This window comes from Antennarius striatus, chromosome 3, assembly GCF_040054535.1.
Source record: "Antennarius striatus isolate MH-2024 chromosome 3, ASM4005453v1, whole genome shotgun sequence".
NCBI classification, from domain to species: domain Eukaryota; kingdom Metazoa; phylum Chordata; class Actinopteri; order Lophiiformes; family Antennariidae; genus Antennarius; species Antennarius striatus.
The window spans coordinates 8,191,486-8,218,885 of NC_090778.1; the positions used below are offsets into that span (position 1 = coordinate 8,191,486).

General features: G+C 45.5%; 1 protein-coding gene across 1 annotated transcript in view; it reads right to left on the reverse strand.

Annotated features, from left to right (window-relative positions):
* The window catches only part of znf608 (zinc finger protein 608), a 105,824-nt gene that overhangs the window by 23,438 nt on the left and 54,986 nt on the right, over nt 1-27,400 (reverse strand). Inside the window, exon 3 of the mRNA XM_068309658.1 lies at nt 4,395-4,482. Within this exon, the coding sequence (XP_068165759.1) occupies nt 4,395-4,482 (88 nt within the window). The remainder of the gene's footprint in view (nt 1-4,394; nt 4,483-27,400) is intronic.

Here is a 27,400-nt window from a genome sequence, read left to right on the forward strand (position 1 = left end):
CAGGGGTGTCGCGGGATGTTGCAGTCTGTGACTGCCTTGGTTCTAGTTACATCCTAAAGTGGCTAATCAGTTTTGTGATTTCCTAAAATCCAACAGTTTATTTGAGAATTTCCAGTCAGGTTTTAGGGAACATCATAGTACGGAAACTGCACTTGTCAAGGTTAGCAACGACCTTCCAACCGCTTCAGACAGAGGACTTGTTTCTACAGTGGTTCTCTTGGACCTTAGTGCAGCTTTTGACACAACTGACCATAATATTCTTTTGGCACGACTGGACAAAACAATTGGTATTAAGGGATCAGTCTTAATGTGATTTAAGTCCTATTTAACTGACCATTCCCAGTTGGTTAACGTTAATAAAGACTCCTCCCAGTCCACTACAGTTAGCTATGGAGTTCCTCAAGACTTTGTCCAATATTATTTATCTTACAGAGTAGAGTAGAACTTTATGGATCCCTTAAGGGGGTTCCGTCAGGGAAATTAACTTCTCCATCGCAGTACACACAGCAGTGACTAAAAACACAGAAAAAGCACACAGAGAGCACCAGCACATAGAAAGCAGTACCAACACCAAATAGAAAGAGTAATAAATAACCCATCGAGAATATACAAACAGAAAGGTAAAAATAGGCATAGGAATAAAAAGGCATAAATAAACAGACGTGGTTAGGCATGGGTAGAGTGAAGTGTCTATAGTGTTTGCATTGTTTTTGGTGTATGTGTGTATTATGTTATACATGCTTCCTCTAGGTAATTTGATAAGGAAACACTCCATCATCGTCCATTGTTGAGCCAATGAAACGCAATTGTATCTCTCGATTAAACCTGATGAAGTCAATCAGTTGTGCAAATTACAGGTGTGTATCAAAGAGATTAATGATTGGATGACCAATAACTTTTTGCATCTAAATTCTGGTTAAACTGAGGCCATTGTGCTCAGCCCAAAAACCGTTACGAAGGTAGTGCCCACTGATGTAATAGCCTTGGATGACATCACATTTGAGGCCAAAACCACTGCGAGGAACCTAGGTGTCATCTTTGATCAGGATCTCTTGTTTAACACACACATAAAGCAGGTTTCTAGAACGGATTTTTTCCATCTCTGAAACATTTCTAAAATCAGGTATATTTTTAAAGGTAATGATGCAGAGAAATTAATCCATGCTTTCATCACCTCCAGACTAGATTACTGTAACTCACTTTTTTGAGGCTGCCCCAAAAAGTCACTGAAGAAACTTGAACTAATTTCGAACACTGCTGCCCGTGTTCTGACTAGGACCAGTACCCGAGACCATATTTCTCCTGTGCTGGCTTCTCTGCACTGGCTTCCTGTGAAGCTAGGATCTTCTTCTTTTCCTTTCGGCTTTTCCCTTCAGGGGTCGCCACAGCGAATCAATTTCCTCCATCTAACCCTGTCCTTTGAATCCTCTTCTCTCACACCAACTATCTTCATGTCTTCCCTCATAACATCCATAAACCTCCTCTTTGGTCTTCCTCTAGGCCTCCTGCCTGGCAGTTCAAAACTCAGCATCCTTCTACCAATATGTTCACTATCTCTCCTCTGGACATGTCCAAACCATCTCAGTCTGGCCTCTCTGACTTTATCTCCACATCCTCTAAGATGTGCTGTCCCTCTGATGTGCTCATTCCTGATCCTATCCATTGGTCACTCCCAAAGAGAACCTCAGCATCTTCATCTCTGCTACCTCCAGCTCTGCCTCCCGTCTTTTCCTCAGTGACACTGTCTCTAGACCAAACAACATCGCTGGTCTCACCACAGTTTTGTACACCTTTCCTTTCATTTTAGCTGAAACTCTTCTATCACACATCACACCTGACACTTTTCTCCACCCGTTCCATCCTGCCTGTACACGCTTCTTCACCTCTTTTCCAGACTCTCCATTGCTCTGGACTGTTGACCCTAAGTACTTAAAAACCTCGACCTTCTTGATCTCTTCTCCCTTTAACCTCACTCTTCCACTTGGCTCCCTCTCATTCACACACAAGTACTCTGTCTTATTGCGGCTAACCTTCTAGGATGGATTTTAAAATACTCCTCCTTACTTACAAAGTCCTTCATGGCCAGGCACCGACCTATCTGAAGGAACTTTTAGTTCCATATAATCCATCTAGAGCATTATGCTCTCAACATACTGGCCTATACTGGTTCATAGAATATACAAGAGTAGGACACAGGCTAGAGCCTTTAGCTATCAAGCCCTTCTATTGTGGAACCACCTCCCTCCCTCAGTTCGGGAGGCAAACACCCTCTCATTATTTAAGACGAGACTTAAAACTTTTCTTTTTGAAAATTTTACAATTAAGGCAACTTAGGCTGCTAAGTTTTTTCTTATAGATCTACACTGCTGGAGACTCAACATCCAGACTTACTGAGCTCCTCTTTCCTCCTCCTTCTCACTAACCATCTCTGTTACTCCTCTTCCTCTACGACCTCACATTCCAAATCTCCAATCACACCCTACTAACTCAACTTCTTCCCTGGAGTCTCTGTACTCTATGTCCTCATAGGTTTTCTTAGGTTCACCCCTCATCCACCCACATGCTGTGGACCTGCTCAATCCATCCCACCAGTATCACCCCTCACCTAACCACCAGCTGGGGTCCGGCTGCCTTTCTTCCTCCGTGCAACCATACTGTTCTACCCCTCATCTGCTCATCCGCTGTGGACCATCTGCTGTGAACCTGCTTCTCCCATCCCACCAGTACCACCCCTCACCTAACCATCGGTTGGGGTCTGGCTGCCTTTCTTCCTCCGTGCCACCATACTGGTCCACCCGTCATCCGCCCATCCGCTGTGGACCATCTGCTGTGGACCTGCTCCTCCAATCCCACCAGTATCACCCCTCACCTATCCATCAGCTGGGGTCCTGCTTCCTTTCTTTCTCCGTGCCACCATACAGTCATCCATGCAGCTGTAATTGTGCCTTGAATTTACCAATTACATGATGGGGAACGTGTATTGAAGTCAACAACCTAGGAGTCAGTGAACGCATCCTGACTTTTTTTCATCCCCAATTCAGTGCCTGCATCACATCATCTAACTATAACCATAAAGACACTGACCATCTGGTCTATCTGACACTCTCTCTCTGTCTCTCTTTCTCTTACCCTGTCCTTATCTTCCTTTTGTTTTTTTCCCCACCCAACCGGTCAAGGCAGATGGCTACCCATAAGAGTCTGGGTCCTGCCCAGAGTTTCTTCCTCAACGAGGGAGTTTTTCCCCGCCACTGTCGCTTATGATTGCTCTGGATGGTTCAGTTGGGTTTTTCTGTCTGTTAAAGCGCTTTGAAATGTCTGTTGCCATGATTAAGCGCTATATAAATAAAACTTGATTGATTGATCCTGCTTCAAAGCGGTGATGTATTGTAATTGTCAGTGTCCGTTTGTTCGTCTGTTCGTTCGTCTGTCCGTCCGTGCGTATGTCCACCAAATATCTTCGCAACCGATGCAGATAGAACGATGAAACAAAAAGCACATTACTCAGGCGGCAAAAGGGATGAAAATGTGATGATGACCTTGAGCTTTAGAAAACTAGGTCAAGGTCAAATTTCAACTATTGTACACTCAGGATAAGATAGAAAGATGAGGCAGGAGGCAAGTGTGATTAAGACCACTGATCACAACTAGTGCATAGGTAGATCAAAGCCAGTGACCTACCCTGAAAGTAATTCAGGTAGGTCGCGGGATGTTGCAGTTTCTGACTGCCTTGGTTCTAGTTTCTTGTGTTATTTTGTTGCACGTACGCGGTGCATTTGATCAGACAGAGCTGAAAACTGCTCGTGCTGCATTGGTCATTACCTCTACTCCAGTTGTTTTTTAACTTTTTTTACCTGCTAACTTTCTAGTTCTCACCTCAGTTCAAACTAGAACCAAGGCAGTCACATCCTGTGACGCCCCTGAATTCAAAATTTTAACTGACCTAATTGCATAGATCAAAGATGAAAACTTCTGCTCTGACATATTTTCGTAGGATACAGATACGGATACAGATAATTTAGATGATTGAACAGATACAGATGCAGATTGTATTTTTGCCTATCCCTAATATACACAGAGAGAGAGAGAGACAGAGAGAGAGAGAGAGAGAGAGAGAGAGAGAGAGAGAGAGAGAGAGAGACAGAGACAGAGACAGAGACAGACAGAGAGACAGAGAAATACAGATATATACTAACCCTCAGCTCACTGTTTTTCAGAACTTTCCTAAACTGCTCAGATCTCAAGTCTCAGCAGGGAGCTGAGAGGGAATTTGTAGATGTTTGGGTACGCTATAGAATATCTTATTGTATGTGTTGTTCTTTGTGGCTTTCAAATTCCCTGTTGAGAAGCACAGAGGCAGAAAAAGGCAAATAAAACATTGCAGAATGAAGTTTCACCTTGGAGGAGCCCAGTCGTGTTTAGTGCAGTCTAACAGAGTTCCCACGTAGGTTCTCTTCCTCCACGTCACATTCACCACCAGCACACCTGACAAACACAGTAGAAAGTGGGTTTATGCTAGACATTTAGATGATATCTGAAAACATAAAGAAACAATATTTCTGGTCTTTTCTTGGTGACACTTACAATGCATTAAAAAAAAGAGAAAAAAAGACCTTAAAATTAATTTTCAAAAGCTCATTTATTACTGGCTTGCAAAAAATCAAGTTAATTTCAAATACATTATATTCTGTCTCCACTTTTTTCATACCTTCTGAGCTTCACTAGGTTATTTGTATATGCTGTACAGCTAGTCCTCAAACTACAGAAGCTGTTCATAAGCTGAATTGTTTGTAAGTCGTTATTTGCTATATTTTCACCCTCAATTGCTATTTGAGGTCATTTGAATCCCATTACTACTCTGAAACAAAAGTACTATTTCCTAAGACTTACCAGAAACAATTAAAGGACATAAAAACAACACGTAAATGAAATAAAATACAGGTATACATCAGCTTGCGCTGTTTTAAGTTAAGACATTCTCAATTATACGTAGTTTTCCAAAAAAAAATTAAAATCAACTCAGTGGTGCCCCGGTGTCGCACCCAGAGTGTCCCCAACCTCTCACCCGTATGGCCTCTGGAATAGGCACCAGCAACCCCTGTGACACACAATAAAGTGGAAGAAGCGAGGAACAAGATGGATGAATGAATAAATGAATGAATGAGTGAATAAATGAATGAATGAAAAGCAAGTCCCCTACAAATACATGCAAACCTTGGTTTTCGAACGCTCTAGACATCGAACAAATCAGAATTCGACCAAAACATTCAGAATTTTTTGTCTTAGAAGTCAAACAAAATTTGGAAGTCGAACAGGAAATGAACGCATTTTTGGGGCGACTGTGGCTCAGTGGTATCGTGGGTCATCCAATGATTTAAGATCGGCAGTTCAATTCCCGCACCTGCTGAGTCATTTGTCGTTGTGACCTTGGGCAAGACACTTTACCCTCCTTGTCTCCAGTGGTGTGTGAATGTGTGTGATTGTTCCGCTGGTGGTCGGAGGGGCCGTAGGCGCAGATTGGCAGCCACACCTCTGTCAGTCTGCCCCAGAGCAGCTGTGGCTACATACATAGTCTACCATCACCAAGTATGAATGAGGAGTGAATGAATAATGGGTCCAATGTAAGCGTCTTTGAGTGTCCAGAAAAAGCGCAAATAAATCTAATCCATTGTTATTATTATTATTATTATTATTATTATTATTATTACTATTTCTCACCGCCAAGCACGAAAAAAGGCGAGAAAAGTCAAGAGAAAACGTGACGGTAATGTGCTTTTTATTTCAGTTTACTGAATTCAATAATTTTTCACTTAATTTGCATTCTATTGCCTATGGTATGAGTTATGGTACCGTAAACTTCTGCCCAAAGACGACGGTAACTCGTACCTTAGGCTGACCTGATCACGTTGATGTTTTCTTTTTTCTTTCTTTCTTCCTTGTGTTTGCTTCTTTCTTTTACATTTCTTTGATATGTTTCATTACTATACTTCTTCTTTTCCTTTCGCTTTTCCCTTCAGGGGTCGCCACAGCGAATCAGTTGCCTCCATCTAACTCTGTCTTCTGCATCCTCTTATCTCACACCAACTACCTTCATGTCCTCTTTCACTACATCCATAAACCTCCTCTTTGGTCCTCCTCTAGGCCTCCTGCCTGGCAGTTGAAAACTCAGCATCCTTCTACCAATATATTCACTATCTTTCCTCTGGACACGTCCAACCATCTCAGTCTGGCCTCTCTGACTTTATCTCCACATCCTCTAACATGTGCTGTCCCTCTGATGTACTCATTCCTGATCCTATCCTTCCTGGTCCCTCCCAGAGAGAACCTCAGCATCTTCATCTCTGCTACCTCCAGCTCTGTCTCCTGTCTTTTCCTCAGTGACACTGTCTCTAGACAAAACAACATTGCTGGTTTCACGGCAGTTTTGTACACCTTTCCTTTCATTTTACCCGTTCCATCCTGCCTGTACACGCTTCTTCACTTCTTTTCCACACTCTCCATTGCTCTGGACTGTTGACCCTAATTACTTAAAATCCTCCACCTTCTTGATCTCTTCTCCCTGTAACCTCACTCTTCCACTTGGGTCTCATTCTTCTCATTCGCACACATGTACTCTGTCTTACTGCGGCCAACCTTCATTTCTCTCCTTTCCAAGACAAATCTCCACCTCTCTAGATTCTCCTCCACCTGTTCCCTGCTCTCACTGCAGATCACAATGTCATCTCCAAACATCATAGTCCATGGGGATTTCTGTCTAACCTCGTCTGTCAGCCTGTCCATCACCCTAGTGAACAAGAAGGGGATCAGAGCTGATCCCTGATGCAGTCCCATCTCCACCTTGAACTCCTCTGTCACACCCACAGCACACCTCACCACTGTCTTAAAGTCCTCATGCATGGCTCTAACATACTTCATTGCCACTCCCAACTTCCTCATACAATACCACAGTTCTTCTCTTGGCACCATGTCATAAGCTTTCTCCAGATCTACAAAAACACAATGCAGCTCCGTCTGGCCTTCTCTGTACTTCTCTATCAATATCCTCAAAGCAAATACTGCATCTGTAGTACTCTTTTTTGGCATGAAACCATGCTGCTGCTCACAAATGTTCACTTTCTACCCTTAGTCTAGCTTCCACTACTCTTTCCCTTAACTTCATTGTATGGCTCATCAGCTTTATTCCTCTGTAGTTGCCACAACTCTGCACATCTCCCTTGTTCTTAAAAATGGGCACCAGCACACTTCTCCTCCACTCCTCAGGCATCTTCTCACTATCTAAGATCCTGTTGAACAACCCAGTCAGAAACTCTACTGCCACCTCTCCTAGACACTTCCAAACCTCTACAGGTATATCATCAGGACCAACTGCCTTTCCACTCTTCATCCTCTTCAATGCCTTCCTCACTTCATCCTGACTAATCTTTGCTACTTCCTGGTCCACAACAGTAACCTCTTCTAGTCTTTCTTCTCTCTCATTTTCCTCATTCATCAACTCTTCAAAGTACTCTCTCCATCTTCCCATCACATTACTGGCACCTGTTAATACACTTCCATCCCTATCCTTAATCACCCTAACCTGCTGCACGTCCTTCCCATCTCTGTCTCTCTGTCTTGTCAACCTGTATAGATCAGTCTCTCCCTCCTTACTGTCCATCCTATCATCCAAGTCATCATAAGCCCCTTGTTTGGCCTTTGCCACCTCTACTTTCACTGTACACAGCATCGCCCTGTACTCCTGTCTACTCTCCTCAGTCCTCTCAGTGTCCCACTTCTTCTTAGCTAACCTCGTTCTCTGTATACACTCCTGTACCTCCTCATTCCACCACCAAGTCTCCTTATCTACTCTCCTTCCAGATGACACACCAAGTACTCTCCTACCTGTCTCCATGATCACATTAGCTGTTGTTGTCCAGTCATCTGGAAGCACCTCTTGGCCACCCAGAGCCTGTGTTAACTCCTTCCTAAAAGTCATGCAACACTTCCTTTTTTAGCTTCTACCATTTCGTTCTATGCTCTGTCTTTGTCCCCTTCAACTTCCTCACAACCAGAGTCAACCCACACACCAGCATCCTATCAATTTGATATATAAATGACATTATGAAATAAGTGTCTTGGAACGGATTAAGATCATTTACATTATCTGTAATGGGAAAAATGTATTTGGAAAACAAATCAGTATTTGAACAGCTTTCCGGAATGAAATGTGGTCAGAAACCGAGGTTTGCCTGTATTGTAATTGCACTTAAAAGCACATAATAACATGTTACTGTAAAATAAAAAGGAAGAAAAAATAAGAATAAAATAAGTATGAATAAGAATAAAATACAATAAGAATAAGGCAGTCAGAGACTGCAACATCCCGCAAAGGGTAGGTCAGGGTACCCTGAAAGTAGTACCTGACAAGTGCATAGCTTTGACCTTTCAGGGTCAGTCAAAGCTTTGACCATAGATCCAAGCTAGTGCATAGGTAGATCAAAGCACTAGCTTTGATATATGGTTTTACACTGGCCTTTTCACTCATCTTTCTATCTTATCAGGTTCCTGAGAGTACAAAAGTTGAAATTTCACCTTGACATATTTTTCTCAAGGTCATCATCTCATTTTCATCCCCTTTGCCAACTGAGTAATGTGCTTTTTGTTTCCTCTTTATATCTGCAACGATTGAGAAGAACAGAACCACGGATCTGTTCTACACTAATGCTAAGGAGGCATACACCACCACCACCACCCTCCCTCCACTAGGTAAATCAGACCACAACCTAGTGTACCTACAGCCCACCTACATCCCGCTGGTGAAACAGCTGCCAGCAACAACATGACGACGGAAGCAGAGTAAACCTTGATGACGATTAAAATGTTCCAACATAGATAACCACAAGTTAACTCCCAACATGTAGAAAAACATCTTGTTGTTCTTGACCTTGTGTGTGATCTAAACTGTTCCGACGCCTGAGCGCGTCTTTATCTAACCCTGCTCTATCCATTTTTTAATAAAAGAAAGCAGCCGGGTGGGACAGAGTCAGAGTCTACTTCGAATTGCACCAAGTCAAGTGCATCTCTTCTGTGCCTCTCCCTGCTGCAGCTGGTAAAACTTTAAAACCTCTCTGGGTGCCTTTGTCTGATGACCCTGGTCTAGCTTAGAACAGTTTTTGAGTGAGTGTTCGAGATTTAGACCCAACATTTCTCTGGTGCCGAAACCCGGGACCCAAGACCTGGACTTCAAATCGACGCGGGAACGCAAAGGCCATTGAACCAAACCACATTCCATCACACTACGTTCGTCGCTCCGAAAAAGGCCAAACTCGACTTCCTGTGCCGAAGAGAAGCTCCAGTGACGGGTTCCCCGTGAACCAGGGCAACATAGGACAAGGTAAAATCTGATGAATAAAAATAATTCAAATGAAATTTTGTTGTGTTGCAAGGCTGGACCATATAATACCAATTTAAACAAGCAAGAGATCTCCTAATAGGTTCAGTCCGTCCGGGACGACTGACCGGGCCCCCTCCCACCTAAAGTAACTTGTGAGAGCTGGAAAAGGGGTGCCTATTGAGTTGAGTTAGGACCTGAATCTTCCTGCATTCACGGCAGTGCACGTCGAGTTCCGGGAACCGACCCACGGTGTCTCAAACTGATTCCGCGGCGAAAAAAACGTTAAGAGTCCGTCAAGACCGACATAGTGTGTCTTCGGTGCAACGTTTCCGCGTACCAGAGTCGACTATAAAGAAACCCTAAATTTTAAGAACCAAACGTTGGTCCAACCTTCACAGAAAATACGTTAAAAGCCCAGAGAAGGAAAAGTGCACTATAAAACGGTTCGAGCCCAAAAAGTGTTTCATTGTTTCAAGTCATGTCTGTCTTCGATGTGTCCACTGCTTGGCTGTAAATGCGAAAGTTAAGAGTGACACACACACACACACACACACACACACACACACACATACACACACACACACACACAATCATCCTTTTAATTGTAAGACATTATTACTCACATTTAATGTAAAGAACATTTCCCCCACATGAAATTTCTGAAATATTCTGATTTTATTTAAAACTGGAATTAATTTTTCTTTTTCTTTTTGTTTGTTTTAATTCCTGGTTGAAGTTTGGGACACTACAAGCCCTCATTCCTCACGCACGCACGCATGCACGCACGCACGCACACACACACACACACACACACACACACACACACACACACACACACACGCACACACACACGCACACACAAACATTTGCACCATGGGACAGACCCAAGCAAAAGATATTGCAACCAAACCCGACGTCCGCTTTATGCAACAATGTCATGCGGACTCATGTAAATTTCTGGAGAAATGGATCAAGAAACACAGATTCAACCCATGTTTGAAGAACTCTGAGGAAATGACAGAATTGGTTGGAAGATTGCGAGAAGAGCAAAAGGAAAAATTGAGGAAAGGAAAGAAAACGAATGTGAAAGATGAGGAGCTGAAAATGGCCAAACTTTGGCTCAAACAAAGCACAAAAAGAGTCCTCGCCATCCGAGAGAAAGACGAGAAAAAGAAGGCAAAACAGTCAGCCACGATGGCTGCGCTGGGCATCTCCCCAGACTATGAGACAACGCCCAAACAGCCATCCGAACACTCGACTGAAGCAAGTGATCGCCACGAAAGCCAAAGCAAGTCTGACGAGAAACAGGAAGATCCTCAGAGCACCCTCGAGGGGCGGACCCAAAACAACCGCCTCAGAAGAAATGCCAACCCACGCCTACCAGATGATAGCTCACCCTCCCTCACCCATTATGCTCGCAGACAGCAAGAACGCTTGTATCCTGAGCTGCCACAAGAGGGCGTGCAAACCTCACCCCAACAAATGAACAACCCATTCGCCACCAGCAGCCCTCCAGCATACACAGGCAGCCCACAGTTTCAACCACTCCCCAAAGCTGATGGCCCCCTCTCATGGCCCGAAAGCCCAGCCCAAACAACTGGAGCCGTCACTCAATACCCCATGTTCGCCGTTGCAAATCCGGCCTACACAGGCCAGCCGGATGGCCAGCCACCAACCATCCTGGTACACCGCCCATGGACTCAGCAGGAATGCGCCGAAGCTTGCAAGGGCCTTGGGGACGTCGAAAATAACCCCACAGAATGGACAATGAACTTCCGCAGCTTGGCTCTAAGCTACCACCTCAACGGCAGAGAAATGGAAAGCGCCCTTAGAATGGCTCTAGGACATCGCTGGAGCAGAGTGCGAGGCTCCTTCAACCCGAACGGAACCGATGGCGCCCCCCTCCCACACGACTCAGACGACCTAGCCGAAAGGACAGCAGCAGTCGTCCACAGAGTGGAACAAACCTTCAGAAAAGTCCCAGACTACTCCAAGATCTGCCAGTGCCGCCAGCAACCCTCTGAGTCTGTCGAGGAATACAGAGCCCGCCTGGAAGAGGTCTTCAGAGCCAATAGCGGCCTCCAAGATGACCAAAACCCAAATGGTGCTTACCAAAGCCAACTTAAGAGTCACCTCATGGATGGCATGCAAGAGTCCATCCGAGGATTCATCCAGAAACACCTCATTACCTGGAGGACTGCCACAGTCCAGGAAATCGTCCAGTGGGCAACGCATGCCACTGAGGTGCAACAAAAACGCAAAGCTTCGGACGCAACAGCCAAACTCATGACTATCCTGGAAGGAGTCGACGCCCTCACCACGGTCGACCCCCCAGCGCCGACTGGCATTTACTACCAAAACGCCCGTCGCAGCAGAGGACGAGGCCATCCCAACCAGGACCACAGACGCTACGCACGCCGCACGGCTACTCAAGACGACATCTGCTACAACTGCAACAAGGCAGGTCACTTTGCCCAGGACTGCCCCCTTCCCAAAACTGGATACAGAGGCCCTTCAAGACGAGATCCCCCGTTCAACCCCAGTCATTCACAATGACTAGCACGGGACCGCAGTGCGGACAATGGAGGAAGTGACACACAAGATCCAGACGCTCCCCTCCAGATCCTAGACCTGCAGGCCATTTTCTCGTCCCTAGTAATTCCAACTGAAGCCACCAGAACCCTTCTGGTAGGCCCACTGCAGACAGCCGTCATCTTCATCTGTGACACTGGAGCTGAAGTGTCTCTCATCCCTGATGAAGTTCCAGGTCTGAAACCCTCCGGTCGGAGCATCCTGGTGGTAGGGGCCTCTGGAAAACCAACGCCCAACCCCTGGTCCAAAAAATGTAAAGTCATTGACGAAGATGGAACAGAAGTCATGACCACCTTCGTTCTAAGCCCACACTGTCCAGTCAACCTTTTAGGCCGAGACCTCCTTGTAGCACTCAACCTCAGTATAATTGCTGACGGGACGACGCTCAAAGTCTCTAAAGTGGACAACACATCACTATTGGTCCTCGAAAGTCCGTCCACGCCTACCACTTTCTATGCCTTGGACCTAACCACAGCAGGGCCCTCTTCGGTGACCCTAGACCTCCTCGCACAGACCAAATCTTCAGTCCCATGCCTTTCTACAGTCATCCAAACGCAATTCCCCCTCCATGTGACCATCCTCCGCCAATGGCTATTGAGGTTCCACCGCTTACGGCCCTCACAACTACACATCAAATACCTTTTGTGGGGTCCGGACTGGGCCTGTGCAGTCACAACCGTCCAGGAGGAACTATCAGCCATGATGCCCTGTGATGCAACGCCGCATGTATCCTTAGCTCGTTCTGCTGAGATGTCATGGCAACAGCTGAACCAACACACATCAGCAACTGAAAAGACACGTCACTGGGAACAAGTTGACCCAACCACTTTTCGTTTGGACCATAGCTACTACGGCACTATGTGGAAACGCCCCCTCGGATGGACTACTACAGCCTCTCCAACGACTCACTTGTCTGCCTGACAACCAGTCCAAGCCCTTCATGTAGCCTCCGACTTCCCACAGATTCCACTGAAATTCTGGTCCACCTCCAAAGCCGACGTGGGTCTGTTGACCACAGCCTCCCAAGTGACAATCGAACCAAAGACAATGTACAGACCCAGAGTGAAGCAATACCCCTTAAAGCCCGATGCCAAGGAAGGCATCCGTCCCGTCATTGCTACCATGATTGCTGCCAAAATCCTCGTGGAGTGCCCCACAGCTGAGTGTAACACACCCATCTTCCCAGTTCGAAAGGCAGACTCCACTACGTGGCGCCTGGTCCATGATCTCCGAGCAGTCAACCAAGCCATTGTCCAACGAGCCCCGTGCGTTCCAGATCCACATACTCTACTGAATGAGCTCCGCCCGGAGCAACGATGGTTCACAGTCATCGACCTCACCAATGCCTTTTTCCCCATTCCTCTCCACCCCTCTGCCATGGGTTGGTTTGGGTTCACTTTTGATGGAAAGAAATACACCTATACGAGACTCCCTCAAGGTTTCTCCGAGAGTCCCACCATCTTTTCTCAAGAAATCAACAACTGCATCGCACTCCATGGCCATGCCCAAAGCACCCAAATCCTGCTCTACGTCGATGACATCCTCATAGCCAGCCCTACACCAGACGAAAATAAACTCGAAGCTGCATCCTTGTGTACACACCTGGCCAGCACAGGAAACAAAGCCTCACTTGCCAAGATACAATGGTGCCAGCAGGAAGTCACCTTCTTGGGCCACAGGATCTCCGGAGAAGGTCGACAACTGACCGCAGAAAGAAGAGACGCTGTTCTACAAGCACCTCGCCCTGCCACGAAGAGACAGATGATGGCCTTCCTGGGTCTGACAAACTACTGCCGTGCATGGATTGCGTCCTATGCTGAGAAAACACAGCCACTACTAAACCTCATATACTCAGAGGATTTGCCCCTGTCTGCCCGCCTGGATTGGACCCCCGAAGCTGCCGAGGCCTTCACAGCACTCAAACAAGTCATCACTGACTCCGGGGTCCTGGCCCTACCCAAGTACAAAAAAACCCTTCACCCAAACGGTTGATTGCAAAAGCGGCTTCATGACATCTGTCCTCCTCCAACCCCATGGCCAAAAGCTCAAGCCAATAGCCTACTACTCCAAGAAAATGGACCCTGTCGCCGCTGCGCTACCCCCATGTGTTCAGGCCATCTGTGCCGCCGCCATGGCTATCACCATGTCAGCCGAATTGGTCCTGTTCCACCCTCTGACCCTACTTGTTAACCATGCAATCGATATTTTGCTCACCCAAACCAAAATGTCCTTCCTCTCGCCAGCTCGACATCTCAACGTCACTGCTACGTTGCTCTCACAGCCCCATTTAACCATCAAACGGTGCGGCACCCTGAACCCAGCTACACTATTGCCTACTGCCAAAGATGGTGACCCACACGACTGCCAAGAACGCACGTCCGTCTGTTGTAAGCCCCGAAAACATCTTCAGGACACACCACTTTCGACTGGTCATATTGTGTTTGTTGATGGTTCCTCTTCCAAAGCCCCTGATGGATCGAACCACACTGGCTATGCCGTAGTCACACAAACCTCTACCCTAAAGTCTGGAAAACTGCCTGGCAATTGGTCTGCCCAAGCTGCAGAATTAACGGCCCTCACAGAAGCATGCAAACTTTTTCGTGGAGATGACGTCACAATCTATACGGACAGCCAATATGCCTTCTCCACACTCCACATTTTTGCCGCCCAATGGGCCAGACGCGGTATGAAGACCTCCTCGGGCCGACCCGTCATGCATGCCACGCTCCTCCAAGACCTTTTGGAGGCCGTCCTCCTACCCAGAACCATAGCAGTTTGCAAATGTGCTGCCCATACGTCAGGCACCGACCCAGTCTCCCTAGGCAACGCCAAGGCTGATGCAGCCGCCAAGATTGCAGCCAAACACGCCGTCTCCATGCACCTTCATCAAGCCTCCAAATCGCGTGTTCCTGAATCGATCCCCCTAGAAGTCCTCAAAGACATGCAATCGGCTGCCCCGGACAAAGAAAAGACCTCATGGATGCTGTCTGGTGCTACCTTCACCGACGACCTTTACCACGTTGAAAAAAAACCATGCATTCCCCGCAGCTTGTTCCACACGATTGCTGTGCTGAGTCATGGCAAGAGCCATGTCTCAACAGGAGGGATGATATCAATAGTGGAACAAGCCTTTCATATGTCACAAGGCCTCCAAACTTTCTTCAAAAACGTTTGTAGGAACTGCATCACATGCTGCCGCCACAACAGCCAAGGCAACGTTAGACCAAAACGAGGACAACATCCAGTCGGCTCCTACCCATTTGAAATCATCCAAATGGACTTCATCGAGCTTAACACAGTCCAAAACTACAAGTACTACCTAGTGTTGATTGACACACTAACCAAATGGGTTGAACTAGTTCCATCCAGACATGCAGACGCACTCAACAGTTGCCAAAGCCTTATGCAAACACATCATCCCAGAACACGGTATACCACGCGTCATTCGTAGCGACAATGGTACACACTTCGTCAACGAAATTGTCCAAAACATAAGTAAACACCTTGGCATCGAACTAAAACATCACTGTGCGTATCACCCGCAAAGTGCAGGCCTAGTCGAAAGAACAAACGGTACGGTCAAATTGCGACTCCGCAAAACCATGGAAGAAACCAAAAAACCATGGCCAGAGTGTTTAGACTTAGTCAAAACATACATGCGCATCACACCCGCAAACACAGGTCTGACACCATTTGCAGCGGTACACGGCCGACCATTCAACCTCCCACTGTGGGAAGGTCAAACGGTACAAGAACAAATAGGCCAGCTCGATCCCCTTACAGAATGGCTGTGCAAACTCTTTGAAAAAAGAGAAATCCAAAGAGCAAATGATCTGCCCCCTTCCTCTTTATCTCTGTCGCCCACACAGGAGCTGCTGAGACCTGGGGACCTGATCTTGCTTAAGGTGATCAAGAGAAAAAACTGGTCAAGTCCCAAGTGGGACGGGCCCTACAGAGTATTGATCACCACCCCCACGGCCGTCAAAATTGCTGAACGAGACACGTGGATACACCAGTCCCATTGCAAGAAGGTCCAAGAATTACAATGAAGGTTCAGCAACTCCTGGTAACAACCATTGGACTCCTGATGGCCACTCCAACTAACCAGCAGAACATCCAAGCAAAAATCTGGGGGGACGAGTACAAAGCAACAGAATGCCCAACCACCACCAGCTATGATAGAGGTGTTCGACCTTACACATACTGCCTACCCCTCAATGGAACCAAGGCATCGATCACCATCCCCTTGGAAGGACTCACCACCTACTGCTACCATTGCAACTCCTGGAGGAAACAAGCCAATAAACAACGACACAACAGAGTCAAATACCACGACTTCTACTGGTATGCTGGAGCACCAAGGAATCCTCAAGTGGTCCACTATGGCTCCAACCAAGGAGAGCCCTACGAGGAACCACGGAGTGAAGTCTTCCTCTACACATATTGGCCAACACACTCCGGCGATCAGTACCAATGGGCAGTATCGAAAACTGCCAAAGCCTACCGTCAGCTATTCCCCAAGATGTCAACAAACGACACCCACATAGTAATAACAGTTGTGCCCACCACCCCAGGATGCGTCAGATTCAGCCTGTCCCCAGCAACAGATGGCCCGGACCCAGAATTCAAAATTCGCGTCTGTGTCTTATCACCTAAAACCATTCCCTCCGTAGTCGGAGGCAACCCTGCTCTCCCAGCAGCTAAAAGACTCATCGCCCCAGCCATTATCCCGCCAGTACCACATGACGACCCCAGCCACTTTGGGTCTACATGGACTATACACGACAATGAGAACGACCCCGATCATGCTTCTCCGTTCCACGCCAACCTTTGGTGGAAGTACGCCAACCTTACAGCCCATAAAGCCAACAAGTCTGGTTGCTATGTTTGCTCCATCCTCCCCCACGCTGTGTCCCAACCACACCTCTACGCATCCCCACTCAGCGAAACCCACTCTCTCAGCATCCTGAACCAGACCCTGGGACTCACCCCCACAGACCCAAACGCAACTCGGTATACCCTACTGCCACGTTTGACCAACGCTAATCCCCTAGGTCTTAGAGCAACTCTCAACCACAATGACCTAGACCACTGCACTGGTATCAATGGCACCTGCTTTCAATTGTGCGTCAACATCACTGGAGCCAATCTGAAAGGCTCCATCATTCCAAGTCACTGCAAAACAATCCGTTCCATTCCCTCTACTACTCACACCATTGCCCTGGACGAGATTTGGTGGCTCTGCGGTTGGAGAGTGTATATGGCCCTGCCCTGAAATTCATCTGCTATCTGTGCGCCAGTTCGCGTATCCGACCACACCTACCTTCTGACTCTTGAGGACCTGCCCACCAGAAGAAGCCGATATGTGGATTTCAAACCTCATGATCCCATCTGGGGATCCGATGTCCCCTCGGAAGACAAACATTGGACGACAGGACAAAAAGTCCTCCTAGCCCTTTTTCCAAACATTGGGGTAGGAAAAAACATGTTGCGCCTTGAGACCATCGACTATCGCCTCCAAAGTTTTATCAACGCCTCTATCACCGTCAATGATGCCCAGAACAAAGAACTTACTGCCTTACGTGTCATGGCTCTCCAAAACAGGATGGCCCTCGATCTTAGTCTCGCCCCCCAAGGCGGTGTCTGTGCAATGATTGGTGAATCCTGTTGTACCTACATCCCAGACGAGAACTCCACCATCATCGATGCTATGCGTACTATGACGAATCTTCGCCGCGCCATGTCCGCGGACCCTCACCCCCAAGCAGGCTGGCTCGATTGGCTCTTTCTGGCACATGGTCCAAAAGTGTTGATAAAACTCATCTTTCCCTTTGTCGCCGTCGTCATCCTCTTCCTCCTGACATGTGCCTTTTGCTCGTGTTGTGTGATCCCCATGTCTAAACGCATGATGAGCCAGATGTTCGTTGCCCACCTCCATGCTTATAACCTTGTCAAAATTGAGGATATTGACTCTGACATTGACGAGGAACTATCCTCTGTCTAAAGGACTTTCTCCTTCGTCAGGGGGGCAGGCACCCGCCTGGTCCCCTGCTGCGTGGTATAGCCACCACCAAGCACCCGTCGCAACTTAAGCGATTGTGGCGCCTTCGGTCAGGCTCACCCTTTTCCCACAGGTCATCCAGGTCATGAGACTGCCGCTCCATGCGGAGGGTAGGAGGGGAATTTTCCCTAACTTTGCATTTCTCCATGTTCCCATTCCAAATTGCTTAGGGTTTTTCGCCCCTCCCTGGGTTGACCACCTGTATGTGAAGTTTCTCCCATGATGACACGATAAAAAGCTTTCGAGACAAGTTGTGTTTGATGTTTAGAAACCCACAACAGGAGGGAAATGTAAGATAAGCTAAAATTTAAATGAAGTATATGTGTGTTTCTAAAGTGTCATAATCTATCTTAGAAGTGCTGCACCCGAATGTACTAACAAAAACATCCTGTTCCAGTTAATCACCTACTGCAGACAGCTACAACCTTGATGATGATTAGAATGTTCCAACATAGATAACCACAAGTTAACTCCCGACATGTAGAAAAACATCTTATTGTTCTTGACCTTGTGTGTGATCTAAACTGTTATGACCCCTGCGCGTGTCTTTATCTAACCCTGCTCTATCCATTTTTTAATAAAAGAAAGCAGCCGGGTGGGACAGAGTCAGAGTCTACTTCGAATTGCACCAAGTCAAGTGCATCTCTTCTGTGTCTCTCCCTGCTGCAGCTGGTAAAACTTTAAAACCTCTCTGGGTGCCTTTGTCTGATGACCCTGGTCTAGCTTAGAACAGTTTTTGAGTGAGTGGTCGAGATTTAGACCCAACACTGAGGAAGGCCAAGGAGGCGTACGGGAGGAAGCTGGAGAAGCAGCTGGGGCGCAACCAGGTGCGGGAGGTCTGGAATGGGATGAGAACCATCATTGGACACAGGAAAGGGCACAGCACTGCGGAGGGGAACAGTGAACGAGCGAATGAACAGCTTTTTCAATCAGTTCAGCTCCCCCACCACTCCCCGCTCCTCATCCCAGGCCTCTCCCGGCCCTGCAGACTGCTCCACTGATGCTCCCTCCTCCTGTGCTTCCTCTCCTTCCACCCCTGCCACTTCTCCTTCCACCCCTGCCCCTGCCACTTCTCCCGAGCCCACTCCAAGAGCTGCGAAGCTCAACGGCCCCACCTCAACCACTGGACTTCCAACCTCGCCAGGACTTCCTGCTCCCACCACGACCGAGACCGTCATCACTGCAGGCCTGGTGACGACAACGCTGCAGAGGCTCCGTCCCTATAAGGCGGCTGGACCGGACAAGATCTCCCCAAGACTCCTCCGAGCCTGTGCTTCGGAACTAGGGGACCCCTTGCAGCGATTGTTCAACCTCAGTCTGTGGCTGGGGAGGGTCCCGTCACTGTGGAAGACCTCCTGCATCGTCCCGGTACCCAAGAAAAGACACCCTACTGAGCTCAACAACCACCGACCGGACGCTCTTATCTCCCACGTAATGAAGACCCTAGAGCGACTGGTCCTGGAGCTCATGCGTCCACAGGTGCAGGTTGCAATCGATCCTCTCCAGTTCACCTATCAGGCCAAGGTTGAGGTTGACGATGCTTTCTTGTACCTCCTCCACCGTGTGCTCTCCTACCTGGACACCGGGGGCTGTGCCGTCAGTGTGCTCTTCTTTGACTTTTTGAGTGCCTTCAACACCATCCAGCCCCGGCTCCTACAGGACAAACTGACCTCCATGGCTGTGGACCCCTACCTCGTGTGCTGGATCACAGACTACCTAACGGACAGACCCCAGTACGTACGTATGGGGGACTGTTTTTCTTCTATGGTGACCAGCAGCACGGGGGCGCCACAGGGGACCGTGCTCTCCCCCATTCTCTTCACCTTCTACACATTGGACTTCAAGCACAACTTGGATACATGCCACATACAGAAGTACTCCGATGACACTGCGATTGTGGCATGTGATGAGGGGGAGTACAGGGCATTGGTGGCTGAATTCGTGGAGTGGTGCCAACAGAACCAGCTCCAGCTCAGCGTCTCCAAGACGAAGGAGATGGTGCTGGATTTCCGGCGGGCACCTCCCTCTCCACAACCAGTGATCATCGGGGGGCATGAGGTGGAGGTGGTAGGAAACTATAAGTACCTGGGACTGCAGCTAGACAGCACTGGTCACTCAACTCGGACTGTGTGTACAAGAAGGGGCAGAGCAGGATGTACTTCCTGAGGAGGCTGGCCTCCTTCAACATCTGTCCTAAGCTCCTTCTCATGTTCTATCAGTCCGTAGTCTCCAGTGTGCTGTCATATGCCATTGTGTGTTGGGGTGGTGGGGCCAAGAAAAGAGATATGGACCGTCTGAACAGACTAATCCGCAGAGCGGGCTCAGTGGTCGGGCTGAGCCTGGACTCTGTGGAGACAGTTCTGGAGAGCAGGACCATGTCTAAATTCAGGGCCATCATGAACAACACCAGCCACCTCCTGCACACCACCTTCTCCCAGCAGAGAAGCACCTTCAGCGGCAGACTGCTGTCACACAGCACCTCCACAGACAAGCTGAGGTCCTCCTTCGTGCCCCGTGCCATCAGGAGGTACAATGACTCTCTCAGGAGGAGCGGGGGGGAGGTGGCGAGGTCAGCACGCGGTTAAATGGATTTAATATAATTTTATATTGTTTATATTTTAATTTTATTCTGTTTATATTTTAATTGTAATCTTTTTTATTATATGTACTGTTAATGCTACATGTGTCTGTTAGTGTAGTGTATGTCTTGTGGTATGTTCTGTTTTGTTTTTGTTTTTTCCTGGTGTTTAGCTGAGCAGTGGATATGTGCAATTTCCTCCGGAATTATTAAAGTATCTATCTATCTATCTATCTATCTATCTATCTATCTATCTATCTATCTATCTATCTATCTATCTATCTATCTATCTATCTATCTATCTATCTATCTATCTATCTATCTATCTATCTATCTATCTATCTATCTATCTATCTATCTATCTATCTATCTATCTATCTATTTGGTGGACATACTAACAGACGAACGAACAAACGAACAGACAAACAACGAACGGACGAACAAACGAACACTGATAATTACAATACATCACCGCTTTGAAAGGGGATGTAAAAAATGAAATGCAGTACAGGTACAGGTCATTTCGAGTTAAATCTTTTTTGATTGCTGTATATGTCGGTTTAAAAAACATTTACGGAAAAATGATTTACGTCATTTCACTTCTCTTAACGTCTATACAGGACTAATATTCAACTATTAAAACTGTTAAAAGCACATAACAAAATATAACTGTACAATGAATGAGAATAAAAAAGTCAGTCAGTCAGTCATTTTCATATTACTACCGCTACATCTGCCGCAGCGGGTCACGGGGAGCTGGAGCCTATCCCAGTGGCATAGGGCGTGAGGCAGGGGACACTCCAGGCACGATGCCAGTGCACCGCCACACACAAAGACATACAACCACTCACACACACACTCACTCCTACAGGCAATTTGGGACCGGCCAATCAACCTGAAGTGAATGCTTTTGGAGGTGGGAGGAGGCTGGAGAACCCGGAGAGAACCCACGCAGACACGGGGAGAGCATGCAAACTCCGCACAGAGCGGGACTTGAACCCCGGTCTGCCGTGTTGTGAGGCGACAGCGCTAACCACTGCGCCACCGTGCCGCTCAAAATATGTATGTATTATACATATATCTACTGTTAAGCGTCACTCATGATTCATGTGATTGCTTTGATTTACAAGTAGTTTACAGTAAACATGTTGACAATCCACTATACGGTACTGTAGTATGTAGCATGTAACTTACCTTTAGAGCGTAGGAAGTGGGAGGAGTAGTTATCAGTGAGCAGCAGAGTTGTCATCGGAGAGATGGTCACCACTACCACTATCTTCACTAGCCTTTGCTTTATCATCTATAATAAACAGTAAAGTATGCAAGCCTGCCGCGCTGAGATAGAACAACAAGAGGGGGAGACAAGTGTTGTGCTAATGCAGCGGTGCTGCTTGGTGGGTGTTGTGATACAAAGGGGAACTGTAGTACAATAGGTAAATAATGTTTGTTCATAAACCAAAATGTTTGTAAGTCTAATGCTCATATGTTGATGACTATCTGTACATACATTCAATTATGGTCTATATCAAGGACATAGACGGCTGTGAATTGTCAACATCAACAGCTGACTCTGACTGTTGTTGTTTGATGTGTTTAAAAAACTGGTTGAGAGTTTCATGAAGTATTTTCTTCTTCTACTCATGGATTAATTTATAAAGAGCAAAATCTTACTGTAAACTAATCTGAATTCAAAGCAATCACATGACTCACGAGTGAAGCTTAATGATAAATATTGGAGCTATACATACGTATTTTAACACAATGTCATTTTTTTATTACGTCCCGCTTCAAAGCGGTGATGAATTGTAATTGTCACTGTTCATGTTTTTGTCCATCCGTTCGTCCCTTCATTAGTATGTCTACTAAATATCTTTGCAACCGTTGCTGATAGAGAGATAAAACAAAAAGCACATTATTCGGGTGGCAAAGGGTATGAAAATGAGATGATAACCTTGGCCTTAAGAAAACTAAGTCAAGGTCAAATTTCAACTTTTGTACACTAAAGAACCGGCTAAGATAGAAAGACGAGGGAGAAGGCCAGTGTGAGTAAGACCACAGATCAAAGTTACTACTTTGATCAATGATAGTAGGTCAGAGCACTACTGTAGTTTGACACTACTATGTCGCAGACAACACAGTAGTGATGGGACGAATCCAGAACGATGATGAGTCCAAATACAGAGATGAGGTGGAGCACCTGGTGCACTGGTGCAGACGCAACAACCTCTGCATCAACGAGGGGAAGACCAAGGATGGTGGTGGACTTCAGGAGGGAAAGACACTCCACCCCCCCCGCACTATAAGGCGCACTGAATTATAAGGCGCACCCTCAATGAATTGTTCGTTTTATAACTTATTTCATATATAAGGCGCACCGGATTATAAGGCGCACACAATAAAAAATAAATAACACTTATTTGATAAACTGCAGTGGCTGTAGTTGCGCAATCCATCCACTAGATAGAGCCGCGCTGCTCAGGCAGTCATGATTGTATTCATGACTTCCTGACAACCTTTGAATGGCCCCTATTGTTATGTCAATAAGCCATTCTGAGCCTCATCAAGGAAAGCTGATCACTTGATCACTTTGCTATCTTAGAAAGAAGTCAAGACGCATATTAAAAAACCTGTCAATAAAAACTGGTTAAATTCATTACGAGTGCAGTCAGTGCGAACAGAGAGGATTATTTCCTAATCTGAAGTTCGAAGCAGATATTTAAGCTCAGACGTTCGGCCTCGTTTATTAATTAAATATTGTTTTAACGTCGGTGTCTCACCGCCGTGAATCTCACAGCACGTTGCTGCAGACAGAATACACAAGTCTAAATGCACCCCTGTGCCGCCCGCCCAGAGCTATCAACTACATTTGTAAATCAATTGCAGCACACCTGTTGGCACGTTTGTTTAGCAGTGACTGCTCTTGAAATTTCAGAAAAGGCTGGAAGTTCAGCTTTGAGGGTCTTTCATTCACCTTTATGCCAGTTTCTCCGTGTGTTTCCACAGACTAATAGAATGGACCGTCACTAGATTCCAGATGACAGCACACTGGCATTTTTCAGACCAATTAGTTTAAAGTGGGTTATTTCCGACGCCAAATAGTTAGGAATTACTGAGATCAGTCAGTCAGTCAAACTTTATTAATAGAATTGTTGAAAGTTCCTTATGTTTTGCTACATAATCACCGGTGCTCCTACAGTCTGTTCTACTGTCTGAGAGCAGCTCAGTCAGAGCCGGGACTTCAGTGATGCCCCTTGACTACCGTTGTTAGGGGGCGTGGGCCCGAATGCTTTGTGAGGGGGCTCCTCTGGTGGCGGATGCGGCATGACTGGTGGCCAGACTGCCGGCTTTTTTTCGGCGATCATGTTTTTAACCAAAATTAATATGAATATTAATCCATATATAATACGCACCGGATTATAAGGCGTACTACGGGTTTATGAGAAAATTTAAGGCTTTTAGGTGCGCCTTATAGTGCGGAAAATACGGTAGGTCAGGGCAAAATTTTGAATTCAGGAGTGTTGCGGGATGTTGCCGTCTGTGACTGCATTGGTTTTTGTTATGTGTTGTTTTTATATTGTCAGGTTGTCCTCTGTGGGAGCTAAATCATTTAGGAAGCATCTTAGGTTTACATGTTAGGTTTCTGAAGTATTGACAGTTTTTTGACAGCTGAACGCTGAACTCTGGAAGTTTTGCTATTTGATTTCAACTATTGGTTGACTTAACTGAGAAATTGAATGGAAAAACAAGTAGTGATGTATTGTAATTGTCAGCGTTTGTGCGTTCATCCGTTAGTCCGTCTGTTAGTCCACCAAATATCTTCCCAACAGTTGCAGACAGAAAGATGAAACAAAAAGCACATTACTTGGGTGGCAAAGGGAATGAAAATGAAATGATGACCTTGACCTTGAGAAAACTAGGTCAATGACAAATTTTAACTTTTGTACACTCAGGAACTGGATAGGACAGAAAGAAGTGGGAGAAGGCCAGTGTGAGTAAGACCGTAGATCAAAGCTACTGATTTGATCTATGATAGTAGGTCAGAGCATTAGCTTTGGTCTTTGACCTATGCAAGTAGGGTAAAATTTGGAATTCAGGGGTGTCGCAGGATGTTGCAGTCTCTGACTGCATTGGTTCTTTATATGTTTTTATTTCTATTTATTGTACAGCAACACGATATTATGTGCTTTTAAAGTTTTCATGTGATTTTAAGAATCCAATAATTGTGGCAGAGATATGTGAAGTTGAGTGGAATGACATAAGCGTGATTATTTTACCGAAATAAGATCAAACTCGAAAAACCTGTAACTGTATTTTATTCTATGATATGTAGTTTTTATGTCCTGTTACTGTTTATGGTCTTAATGAATAGTACTTTCATATTTAGACTAGTAATGGCACTTAAATTCTCAAATGGAGAATATAGGTTGAAATCTAATAAATAACGACTTACAAACAATTCAACTTATGAACAACCTTTCGGAACCAATTGTGTTTGTATGTTGAGGGCTGTATATATTGGTAAATTTAAAATTAATTACTTTTTCTTTTAGTTGGAACCAAGTAACCACATAAGGTGAGGTATATTTGTACTGTACTACTGTAGCGTGCCTTTACAGCGAAGGAAGGGGAGGAGGAGGGAGAAGTTATCATCACCACTACCGCTATCATCACTTGCCTATTAGTTTTTACCAATACAACTAGCACTAGCCTTTACTTTATCAGCCTTGATAAACAGTAAAGTATCCAAGGCTTACAAAGTCTGACACCTTAAGATGCTCACAGAGACATGTACCAGAACAAGAGGGGGAGATGAGTGTTGGAAATGCTCACACAGCTGTGCTGCTCAGTGGGTGTTGCATTGGAAAGGGGAACTATAGTAGTCAGATATGGCACCGCGCGGTTGTTCATATCTACGATTGTTTATAAATTGGATGTTGATATCTTGAGGACTACCTGTATTTATATATGTATACTACAATCAATCTAAGCTTTTCATGCATTGTCATTTTCTGTACTTCTATCTGGGAAAGTAATAAAACACTGATGACAGAAAAATATGAAGCAATCTGAAGAAAAATAAATACTGTACCTTGGAATAAAAAAAAAATCAATGTGACGATTCTGAGAAGAGCAGCAGTTAATGGGTCGGAAATAAAAAGCTGGCAGCCTGACGGATGGAGTTCACGGTCTTAAGAAGCTCAAATTGTTTTCAAAATGGTCCAAATTGTTAGTCACAATCTATAAAATTGCTTATTAGTCAGCAATGCCTGACGAAGAAAATACAGTCCTACATCTCTTGTCAGGTTTTTGGATGGAAGTAGAGCTTCAAAGTCTTCAAGATTTAAGCTTTAATAAAAACAAATGATGACCCTTAAGCCAGCTGAAATACATGTCTCTCTCCTCTTTTTCTTTCTCACTCACTGACATTTGAAAACCATTAACCTCCATTTTGTGATGTGCTTGCGGCAATGTCAAGCAAATCAAATTTTAGCTGCATTATAGCCTTAAAATGAGGTTTGACTGCAACACACGACTTCTTGATCTTCAATTAAGCTTGACAGTTGCCACTGTCACAAGGCCCTCTCACAGATAAATGAGAACTGGAAACACTGCCAAGAGTGTCATTGCCTTCAACAAGAGGTTGGGGGGTGATCAAGCAGACTTTTGCTGTTCATCAAAATTAATGAGCTTGATAGGAGAAACAACGAGAATGCAGTGTCCTTTTTAATATCCTCTTAAGCACCAAAAACAAAACACTATATTTTATGGAACACATATATTTACTCAAGTTCATTGACAACTATCATCTTAGAATGAAATAGTTAAATGAAAAAAATTTTTTTTATTCTTTTACACTTAATATGCCGATTATGGTCAGAACAAGTTTAGCAAGTTTTGAAATAAAATTGTATGTTTAATTCTTGTGTATTTCATACAATATAAATATCATAAAATGTTCATATTCGGTATCCACAAAATGACTTTGTTCTCAGAATGGGGAGGGGGCTGTGCTGCCCTGAGACGATCGGTGAATCTTAGAAAAACTGTAGATAATTAAAGTATTGGCTTTCCCATATGTCCAGGAAACTCAGACCTTGTACGTCCTTGACAGTACAGTTTCCTCTTCAGTGGTGGAGGATGCTTCAGTCCAATAAATCAAGGTTGATTTATGATTTACAGCCATTATTTCCAAAGAGGATGTGGGACATTTAGAAGATGATGTTAGCCATGTCTCTTGAATAAACTGCAATCTATGATGATGAAGTTAGTTTCACAAAAATAGAAATGTTTCATTCCAATAAAAATGAAACTAATCTTGTAAAATTACCGAGGACATTTCTTGCTCTAGTTCATTCAGGTCCCACATTCATCAATCAAGGAAGATGTGAGGATTACTTTTTCATTTTTTAAGCATCTAGGTGTCATTTGGGTCCGGTTCAGGGTCAGCACTAACAGCAGAGGTTTTACTGTTCACTCCTACTTTGGTGGGCCTGAATTGTGATGGTATTTTTATTTTTAGTCATCCTAACTGTGTTTCATCTTCAGAAAATGTCCAAACACTAGAGTGCTCTTCATTTTTTGTGTCATTGCTGGTGTTTCTATCAATAGAGTGATTGAACTTGTTTGAGCCTGATAAGACTGAATTTGTATAGAAATACTGTAGCTGAGTTAGGTTACACCTGTACAACAACAAACAGCTCATGTATGTGTATTTATATGATGGAGAGCAGAGATCACAAAGGTTTCAAGCATCAGTTATTTCAGTGACTTTCTACTTTCTGTACAGTCTCCTGCTCCTTGC